Source organism: Tasmannia lanceolata, unplaced genomic scaffold (genome assembly GCF_043159265.1).
Source record: "Tasmannia lanceolata isolate RefF3 unplaced genomic scaffold, GAP_Taslan_0.1 ptg000013l, whole genome shotgun sequence".
Lineage (NCBI taxonomy): Eukaryota > Viridiplantae > Streptophyta > Magnoliopsida > Canellales > Winteraceae > Tasmannia > Tasmannia lanceolata.
Window position 1 is genome coordinate 3,629,157 of NW_027518690.1, and position 10,844 is coordinate 3,640,000.

Consider the following 10,844-nt stretch of genomic DNA (forward strand, 5'->3'; position numbering starts at 1 on the left):
GTCGTTAGGTTGATGCCCATTGAGGCTGTCATTAGCATTAGTAAACCAGTTCTTGGAAGTTCTCTCCATCACCAACTACCCCTTTGTTTCGAAAACCCATTAATGGTCATGTGCCTTGCTTTCATAGCCACAAGTTTAGAAAGCAAAACTATTGCAAACAGTTCTTTTAACTAACATTTATGAGTGTATTTTTCCCACCTCAACAGTCCTATATAACTCTAGGTTTTTATTTCCTTTCAGCCTCTTACTTTACATCACATCTCTCTACGCTCTAAGAAGATCTTCGTGGTGCAAAGGAAATTTCTGGAGATAGTGCATAAGGTAGGTGATCCTACCCTATGTCAGTGTATTACGTATATTCCATGTACTTAGATTTGTTGCAAGCTTTTATTACAGTTCATTACATGGAACTTGTTTTGAAAAGGTTTCTCACTGTTTTCTTTTAGCATGTCATTCCAAATGATTGAATTGTCATTATCCATGAAATGCTTTAGTCTTAACATGCTTCCTTAATTATAAAAGAAAAGAGCTTTGTGACTAACATGATTTTTGGAAACTCAAGTTCATGAAACACTATTGAAAAGCATTTTATATATGATATGGTTTCAATGGTTTGGAACGGGGGAGCCCCCAATGGTTTGAAACGTCTACAAAATTTATGGCACGGTATTGCAAACATTAAATTGCTTCTCTCTATATTTGTATACAGTCTTGGTATGGAATGGATTCCGCCAGTAAGGTTGATCTCTGGTGGGGATCAAGTGCCCAACCTGCCAGTGGGTCAGTACACTGGACGTGATCACGTAGACCGGTCAAATTTTATCTGCCCGTAAGGTTGATCTCGGGCGGCCAGTAGGGAGTCCTCTGGCTATTGATATTATTACATTGCGCACTTTAGGACCTGTGAGTCCTGCAAACGAGTGTTCGCCTTGGGTATGATACTTGCCAATAAGGTTGGAAATTGGCCACAGAGAAGACTGTTAAGTATTTGATTTCTAAGTGGAAAACTGCAAAACCAAGTGTTTAGAAATTTATATTCTTAGTCATTGATTTCAAAGCGGAAAACTGCATAACCGAGTAGTTGGAACTTTTTTTTTGTAAAAGAATGTATTTTCTTATTTAAGCTTATGTAGAAATGATTTGCTTCCTATCAATTTCTGCATTGGCTAAATTTCTATAGCATGTTACTTCTTTTCCGCATCTGCATTGTTTGCGTTTTCCTATTAGCTGGCTTGGATTTGGAAAACCGGCTGGGCTGTTAGCTCATTATGTGGTTTAACAATTTTCAGATACAGAGGAGCGACTGTAGACTTGCTGAGATCAGGCACTTGGATTGGAGCTTAGGAAATTCCTTGCTTTATTTCATTATTCCAATTTAAAAAACTTTTGTTACTTTATTAAGGTGATTGTCGTCTAATAAGAATTGTTTGGATTTAGACTTATGGACCTAATCTATATATGTATTTCATTTGAACTTTAATTGAGACTAAAATTTCCGCATTTATTAGTTACTATGAATGTTGAGAATAGTTGATTGGGAAGGAGCCTTGCATGCTTGTGGGGACGACCCTATGGGCGTGCGGCGGCTGTCACGTGCGCCTTACCTCGAATTCTGGGTTCGGGGCGTGACAGTTAAAGTAAAAGGTCGCTAAATCTTCCGAGGGTTCTAGTATTGTCATTCCCCATAAGGGTGCATTTGGATAGCCAGAATCAAGCAATCCCACCAGATTCCAATGTTTGGTTCAAAAAAAGAATGGAATCAACAGAGTGAATTAAGACTATGGTTGTATTTGTGGGGTGGGGCGTGGTGGGGGTGGTGGATATGCCAGAATTTTTTTTCTTGCCCCAAGAGGAGGTATTCTGATTCCACCCGGTCGGAATGGAACTTTTATTAGAATTTTTTGAACTAAAATTTAATTAAGAATTATTTTTTTTAAGATTATGTTTAATGGAGAATCAAAACAGGAATCAGAATATGATGCCTATTCTGATTCCTTATTCAAGAGATCCAAACACACTATTACCAATCTTTTTCTTCGTATCAAATAAAGAGGTAATCTATGTCATATTTCCGATGTCATACGAGCTTTGGATGGTTTTCCCTGAAAAGGTTGTTGGATATTTTTACATTGTTCTCTCAAGCTCTGTTTCCTTTGACGTAAAATGGGCGTAAAACAAATTTTACACTCACTTATTCAATTAAAAATGAGCGTAAATTTTGTATGCCCATTTTTACCTAAAGAAATAGAGCCTAATAGAATACAATAACTGCTAAATGGTGGGTGGAAGATCAAGAGAAGAAGAAGGAGAGTAGACAAGTATGGAAGATGGGGAGAAGAATAGCGGAAGAGTGGTAAGTAGTGTTTGGTTGCGCTGCAATCCTCGAGAAGATTAGTGGAAGATGTAGGAATGTCATTACCAAAATAGAGGGTGGAAGTGAGAGAAAGAGAAGAGAGAGAAAACATAATTTGGCAAGATTATTCTCCTATCCTCTCACCCAAATTCCACCAAAATAGTGAAAGATGGGGAGAAGATTAGAGGAGGGAACATTGCCGCCATGTAGGCGCCACATATGCCAAAAAGGCAATTATGATGTCTGGAAGATGTTTGGGTTCAAAGTGAGTTTCAACACAAAATAACAACCAAACATGCATTGCGCAAATTAGTGGAAGACCATCAGCGTTTCAAACGCCGATGAGTGAAATGCCAATGATCTCCTCGCTTTGAGCAACCAAACAGGGATTAATAAGCTGTGAATAACTTCAATTCCACATGCAAATGCCTGGGCAGTTCCAAGAGGATTGATTGCATGGCTTTGACATTTGCATGGTCACTCTAGTTTTAAGATAAACTTAAAGAGAGTTCTTGAATATACATACACATATAGAAGTAGAAGGAATATTCCCAAGATATCCAATTAATTATAAGAGTGAACATGATATTGCAACTCTAACCCAACACTATTGTGAATACAAAATCCAAAAAATTTCTCCTTGTTATATGGTATGTGCAACTTTGGCCCCCCATGGTGAGGATTTCACATAATATGGATGATGACTTATGTAGGTTGGCTATGTATCATGGTTCCTAATACTAAGAATTAAGTGTGTTGCCCGAAAGCTGCGTTCCACTTTTTGTAGAGGGCTGAGATTAGTCTCACTAAAAACATGTATTTTAATCTCAGTCCTTAAGGGGGAAAGGCTCATTCTTGGGTCACACACTTAGTGCGTGTTTGGCGTACCATTTAAAACACCGTTTGGCGTTTGAAACACCGTTTTGGGGCCAAACGGCCGTTTGGGAGTGTTTGGGTGCGCAGCCACCTGTGGACCCCTATCCGAGGACGGTGAGGGAACGAGTCCCTAACACCCTCAGGATCTCCACAACGTGAAGGAGAGCTCTGCCAAGGAACTCTCGAAACAGGTGCCACCCTCACAACATAGCATGAGTGGCGATATAAAAATAATGAGATACATCCTGATCCGGAGCCAGGGCTCGAAACCAAGATGTACCTAAAATAAACTCAGAGTCGTCATCCATGGATGCGCCATGGAACCAAAACAAATGCTCTGTTTGCAATGGATAACCAGAGATACAAAAGGTCTGTGCCTGATGACGAATGGAGAAGGTCTGAAGAGCACCCCCAATTCGCCCGAGTGCGAACACTTGGTCTCTTATGCCATTTATTATTAACGTCAAAGAGTTTTGGGCAAAAATCATGTGAAATGGGAACAATCCTCAGAGTCGTCTATCTAAGCATGCATTTCCTGATAATAGAAATAATAAGCACACAAAAAATAAATGAAAGAGATGCCACCTAAATATTGCTAGGTTATGAGTGACATACCTAACTGGTGTCTATGTTTTGATGGACAAACACATACAAGCTACAGCTAAAGGTATAGGATCAGTACAAGAAAGTAAGAAAACACATCAAAACATACAATAACAACACAACAAATCCTAAGACTCTAAATGATTAGCCCGAGTCCTCGGATGGTCTGATATTCATCCAAAGAAGCCTACGTATCCCCGCCTCCACGAGAATCAAGGCAACGTAGTTCTTCGCACATATTCTAAACTATGATGCTTAAGACATCTAGACCTCTATCCTAGATTCGACCTAAAAGACCGGACTAGTTGTTAAAGCTTCTGGTGCGATTATTTAAATTCCAATGGATTGTAGATTTTAGGACACCCTATATGCCCTAACTAAATGCAGGTTAGCCCTAACCTAATGCAGGTGGTTCCTACAACCTATGTGTAACTAGGCTGTGCGTCCTAAGGAAAACAATGGGATCACTAACGCATCTTAGACCTAGTCATCAGTCGGTGATGTGAATCGCCAACTGACCGGACGGAGGCGCAACAGACCCCTAACTCTAACTCAAACACAAACAAAACACACAACAATCAAAAAACATACCAAGGACGAAACTCTTAACTCTAAAACAAACGCAAACAAACACATAACAAATCAAACACTAAAACCAAAGACAAACCCCTAACTCTAAAACGCTCCTTCTAGGACAAAGTCCTTACTCTAGAGGAAGATTTTTCGAAAACAAGTTTATGAAATATTTTTTGTACCTTTTTAAAGAGTTTGAATGATTTATTTACAAAGGTTTGGTTGGACCTGGGATAAGAATCCCAAGCTGCACTACGTACCTCGTGAAAGAGGATCAAACCAACGTAATTCGAAACGAACTTTCTTAATACGCTATAAAACTCAACACTTTAGATTTTTTAAAGGTTTTTGATGTTTTCAAATGTTTTTGAAGTGTTTTTATATTTTTGACGATTAAAAGTGTGTTAACACCCTTTTGGCTAAAGGGGATCCGATAGAAGAGCCTCTATACCTACCATATCACGGTAGGGTATTAAAGAGGGAAACGGGATCCCTACAGCCTTGGGGGAAAGAAGACAAACGAGGGACCAAAATTCCGAAACGAGAAAAATAATCTCAAAGAGATGACCAAATGCTGACGGGGCTTAGCCAGCATCCAAAAGAGACGAGTTCTAACCTATGAGGAAAAACCCTAAATAAACGAGAGATGAAAAGCTTCTAACCCCAAAGGGCAAACTTCTAAATGAAAAGGGACAGACAAAAACCATATACGAAGAACCACTAAATCGATAGAATCCCGAAACTCGAAAAGGATCTCGAGGAACATGCAAAGAATAGTCCCGGAAAGAAAGAAAACCCCTCAAACCCTGCGAAGACCCTAAGATGGGGAAATGATAAGAAGAGCAAGGGGCTGGCTCAAGAAACATTCCGTCATCGCCCTGGCAATGATTAAAGACAAAGGCAACTAACAGACCAAGTTGGTCTCCAACTAGTCGGGGGACAAGTTGAGGCACAACTTAGAGAGAGAGACAAGGCAGGGCTGTGCAATTAGCTAGATATAATTGGTTTGATATCACAGGTTAGATTCATCCAAGAAAATGTTAATGCTACAGTTCTCCCAAAACTGCCCCAACTCAACCTTGAACAAGGCTTTCTTAAGCTACCTGAATAAATGGTTCTATAGCCTTCCTAACAACTGCAAATGCTCAGCTAAAATAATAGAAACAGGTTCGGCTTTTAGAACATTAAAGCAAGGCAGTACAGATATTTACAAATGAAGTGCCCAAGGTTGTTATTTTAGTCCATCATCCACACCAATATCATGACACACAGATTTCACTCTACACATCATTAAAACTAAATTCATATGACCTTCAACCTCGCCCAGCACTTATAATTCCAGCCCAGTGATAATCAAGTGAGATATTAGCTACTGAAATTTTCCCAATAAAAGTACCATTTGAATTAGAAATCCGTAAGGCTGTTAAAGCAAAACTAGTAGATATAGAAGCCCATAAACCAATCTAATAGAAGAATAGGGAATTAAAATTTTAAAAGGAGAAAATCATCAATCACAAAGAAAAGATAAAAATGTCAAATGAGCTACCTGAGTGAAGAACATTTAGTAGAGATGGGATCAGGTTTGCCAGATACGTGGCCGGAGAGCGGGGTAGAGAGAAATGATGGGATGATGGCTGGGAGAAGATGGAGTTGATGGCGGTCTGCCTCCCTCAATTTTTCCTTTCTATTCAAAGCTTTCTCTCTGTCAGTTCTCCCAAAATAAATGAAGAGCCTCCCTTTGCTGCCGATGTTGATTTCTCTGCAACATTCCTTTTTTCCTTTTCCTTGGAAGTGAATTAGAATGGGTTTGAATGGAGGCTAAGGGAGAGGGGTTTCAATGAGGGTTAAATAACAAAGGTTTGAGGGTAGGGGTAGTGGCCGAAGCTTGAAGTGGTGGCTGAGATGGTAGCTGGTGGCTGAGAAGGTGGAGGAGATGAAGAGAAGTAGACGGGGTCGGATTTGAGGGGGTGGAAGATGATGGAAGAGGGTTTGGGTTTAATGGAGGTGGTGGTGTAGATGGAGGTTTGGGGTTGATGAGGCCGGATTCCGGTAAGAAAACCACCGGAGAAGATGGGTAGAGGGAATCGGATTCTCCCATCTCTCTCTCTCTCTCTCTCTCTCTCTTTCTCTCTCTCTCTCTCTCTCTCTCTCTCTCTGTGTGTGTTTTTCCTCGACGAGAATGGGTTTCTCCTCCTTACACGCTACTGTGATTTTCAAAATGGAGAAGGGGTTTGGGGTTAAATGAGAGTTTGATTAGAGTGGGTTTAATCAGAAGGTGATGATGGTGGAGGTGGTCTGATTTAATGGAGTTGGTTGGATTGGTGGTGGATTAATGGCAGAGACGAGAATGGGTTTATGAAGATCGTGAAATGGGTTTGGGTATTGGGTTTTAGAGAGGTGGTGCTAAGGTCGGTAGAGGAGAGTAGAAGAAGAAGGTGGTGGGTTATGGTGGTGGTGGTGGTGGTGTTTGAGAAGGTGGAAGATGATGGAAGAGGGTTTGGGTTTAATGGAGGTGGCTCGGATTCCAGTGATGGTGGTGGTGGTGCAGATGAAACGAAGAAGAAGAAGAAGAAGAATAAGATGGTAGTTGGAGGGATGGTGGTTGGGTGAAAATCCAAGTGGAGGTGGTGGTGGGTAGCTGGCCGGTCGGAGAAGAGGACTCGATCTCCTCTTTCTTTCTCTCCCTCTTCTCTCTACTCTATCATTTTCTACAAAAATCCCTCCTCTATACCCACGAGATTTATGATTTTATAGCTAGGGTTGCCACCCTCCTCCTAATCTCAGCCATCCATTTCCCTTTTAATCCTATGGTCCTTGCTCGATGCTTGCAAGACAAGCCAAAAGGACAAATTCAGTCCCCTTCTTCTTGCCTTGGACAAACTCATCTAGTATTTTATGACTACTCTTTTTAGCTACGAGGGGTGGACTAGGGTAAGAATGACCATACAAAATAATGATATATTAGCACTCCTTCTGTTACTCTTAAGAGCCCCTTCTAGTGTATTATGAATGCTCTTTTCAACTCTACAGGGGGTGGTCCAAGTAGAAAACAGGGCACATTTTCTCTTCTTTTCTGGATTGATATAGGCACCTTCCTGAATGGACAATCCACTCCCCTTCTGCCTTTGCACTATGCACACTGCACTACGCTCGTTTGCTAGGCAAACTCTAACGGTTTTCGACGAAATTTAGCGGACACATTACTGAGGTTCTAAACCAGGTTAGGGCATATTTGGGAACACTAATTCACTTATTTAGAGGAACCTTATTCAGAATGACAATTTGGGGTTCGGTCAAAATGGGGTGTCTACACCACCGTTTGAAACACCGTTTTGAACCCTCAAAACGGTGTTTTGCAAACGGAGGGGGGGAAGGTCCGTTTGCAAAACGCCGTTTTGAACGGAGTTTTTGGACTGTGGGTTGTTACATGTTTGCCCTCACCAAAACCCATTTTTACGTATATGCGCGCGATTTTATGCGTTACGTCAAATACCAAAAAAGTGGGGGTGTTAATATCATTCTTGAGGACACAAATTTGTTAAATTGTTAATATTTGATTCAAAACAAGGGGCTGCTAATATCATTTTATGATCTCTTAACTTTGATTTTCTAAAGACAAAAGAATTAAAAGAAACCCTAGTTTCTTACTTTCTTCATCTACTTTGCAAAATTGCAAACCCTCTCACGCCTCACTGCCTCAGCGCCTCCACTCGTCCATCAAATCCGGCTGTTGAGAAGAAGGAGGAGAAGAACCCCAAAGGTACAGCCATTTATTTTTTTGGCAATGATGTTTAATTTTAATAGTGTTTGAATGAGATCCTAATGACATTTTAATATTGGGCCTAATGAGAGAGTAGTTGAGTTACATTGAGGCCAACCAAACAATGCCCTTTTTGGTCATTTTACCACTAAAACTCCGTTTTGGGGCATTTGCAACCAAACACACAATACCTCTGTTTGCCGTTTAAAACGCCGTTTTGATCTGGCCAACCAAACATGAAAATGCCGTTTTGCAAAACGGTGTTTTAAACGCTATTTCAAACGGTATGCCAAACACACCCTTAGTTGGAATGGAGAAATAATATGTAGTTTTTAACCTTACATCATTGACAAAAAAATACAAATTATTGGGTTTTTAGGATTGGATTACTGGTATGATTTTTAGTAGGGGTGTCAATTGATCCACTTTGAATTGGACCCACCTATGACTTGGTAACGATCCGTTCAGATCTCTTAACGGCCATATATATTCTTTTCAAAGTGCTTTTCAGACTACGCCCCAAGTCTGGACCATGATCAATTTCAAATTGGACCATCCATTGGATTGTCCTAGGTCCTACTTACAATGTACATAGTTTGGATTTAGGGTTAAGGGTGGGAATACTGACAGTTTTGTCTTAGGGTTAAGGGTGGGAAGAGTGACCAAACTTGAGATAGAAAGAGGAGAGTCTTCATTAGAATGAAAAGCAAAAAAAATTAAAAAAATTGATTGTCATTTCAAGTAAGTTATAAAATTTTACAAAATTACCCCATCAATAAACAGAAAATGATGAAAATTATGAAGGGTATTTTACTCAACATCTAGAGCACGTTCCATTGGGTTTTGTAGCTATGTTTAGGTCATGATCGAAAAAAGTTTGGACCTTATGATATGGATCCAATGGACATGATTGGATCCAGCCAATGTGCCCAAATCCCATCCATTAACTTTTGTTGATCGGTAAGCTGGGATCGAACCTGAGACCTCAAGGTTGAGAAACAAAACCTCAACCATTGAGCTACAGGCCCAACCTCAAATCCCATTCATTAATGTTCTCATCCTCTAGATCCATCGGACTGGCTAGGTCTACTGAGAAACCTAATTTTCGGGCCTTTCGAGATCCATCCAATGTGCCCAAATCTGATCCATTATCGTTGAGTATATTAAAATAACCAAATTTCAATATATATATATATATATATATATATATATATATATATATATTATGATTATCCAATTGGCATGATTTTAGACAGAGATCTTGTAATACATTTCCTTGCACCGAACATTTATCAAATTGAGAGCAGTCACGAATCTCTCCTTAAGATTTATTTCTTTAAATTACCCTTACACTAATACCTTCTAAGCAGCAAATACAAGGAATTAAGTCTCTCTTCCTTTTTAATTTTTATTTTTTAGATCTCTCTTTCTTTCTTTTTAGTTTCTCCAATTAAGTGAGAATAACTGTGAATCTCCCCTAAGATTTATTTTAAATAATCTTTATCCTTAAATCTTCACAGCATCAAATACATTAGAATAACTGCAAATCTCTCCTAAGATTTATTTTAAATAATCCTTATCCTTAAATCTTCACAGCATCAAATATATGGAAAGCATCAAATATATGCAATCCATGTTAATACGTAAAAGATTTCTTACAAGGGTGTCTCTTCAAAGGAGGTCTCTTACAGCTGGATCACAAGCAATAATCTTGCTTTATATATCTCTTTGCCTTCTTTTATAGTTTTTTCCAAACATACATTGATTTCCAAACATATCCTTATCTCTTGTGATTATAAATACAACATCTCACATTGCCGAAGGGCGTTTGGGGAAAGAAAGAAGGAAGTTTGTTTCAGGGCTTTGATAGAGGAGTTTTTCAATCGTTGGACTATGAGTTTGAAGGAAATGTTTTTGCTACTTTTTCTACTACTTTCTCTTGGTATCATTGGAAATATTGCAGAAGGAAGAGGGAGTATAAGTATGTCCAAAGAAGAGGATTTGGAGCTTGAGAGACAACTGAAAATTATCAATAAACCGGCAGTCAAGACCATTAAGGTATCACTATTTCTTTAGCATTTGAAAATGATATATATATATATATGAGAAAACGGTTCCTACACATATGTGTAGAGAGTTCTCTCTCTCTCTCTCTCTCTCTCTCTCTCTCTCTCTCTCTCTCTCTCTCTCTCTCTCTATATATATATATATATATATATATATATATATATATATATAGAGAGAGAGAGAGAGAGAGAGGAAAAGGATGGTGAGCTTGAATGCACCATCCTTATGGTGCGCTAGAGCTCCCCAAACACATGGGTCCCACATTTTTTGTGGTGATCCACTCCATTCATTTGCAAGGCTCTATCACAGATAGGGTGTGTACCAAAAATCAGCTCCATAGGATCATCCTAACGCATACAAAAGTGGGTGGCAAAAATGGGCAGATTTGTGGACAAGCAGTGTCTGTCCATTTTGCCACCCACTTTTGGATGGGTTAGGATGATCTTCTGTAGCTGCTTTTTGGTACACACCCTATCTATGATAGGGCCTTGCAAGTGAATGGTTTGAATCACCACAAAAATGTGGGACCCATGTATTTGGGATCTCGAGCGCATCATAAGGATGGTGCGCTCAAGCTCACCATCATTTTCCTCTCTCTCTCTCTCTCTCTCT

At 39.6% G+C, this 10,844-nt stretch overlaps 1 protein-coding gene across 1 annotated transcript in view; it reads left to right on the top strand.

Moving 5' to 3' along the window:
• The first annotated feature begins 10,058 nt into the window (after window positions 1-10,058).
• LOC143890600 (protein neprosin-like) overlaps window positions 10,059-10,844 on the top strand; it is a 5,028-nt gene continuing 4,242 nt past the window's right edge. Inside the window, exon 1 of the mRNA XM_077395311.1 lies at window positions 10,059-10,223. Coding sequence (XP_077251426.1) covers window positions 10,059-10,223 — 165 coding nt within the window. The remainder of the gene's footprint in view (window positions 10,224-10,844) is intronic.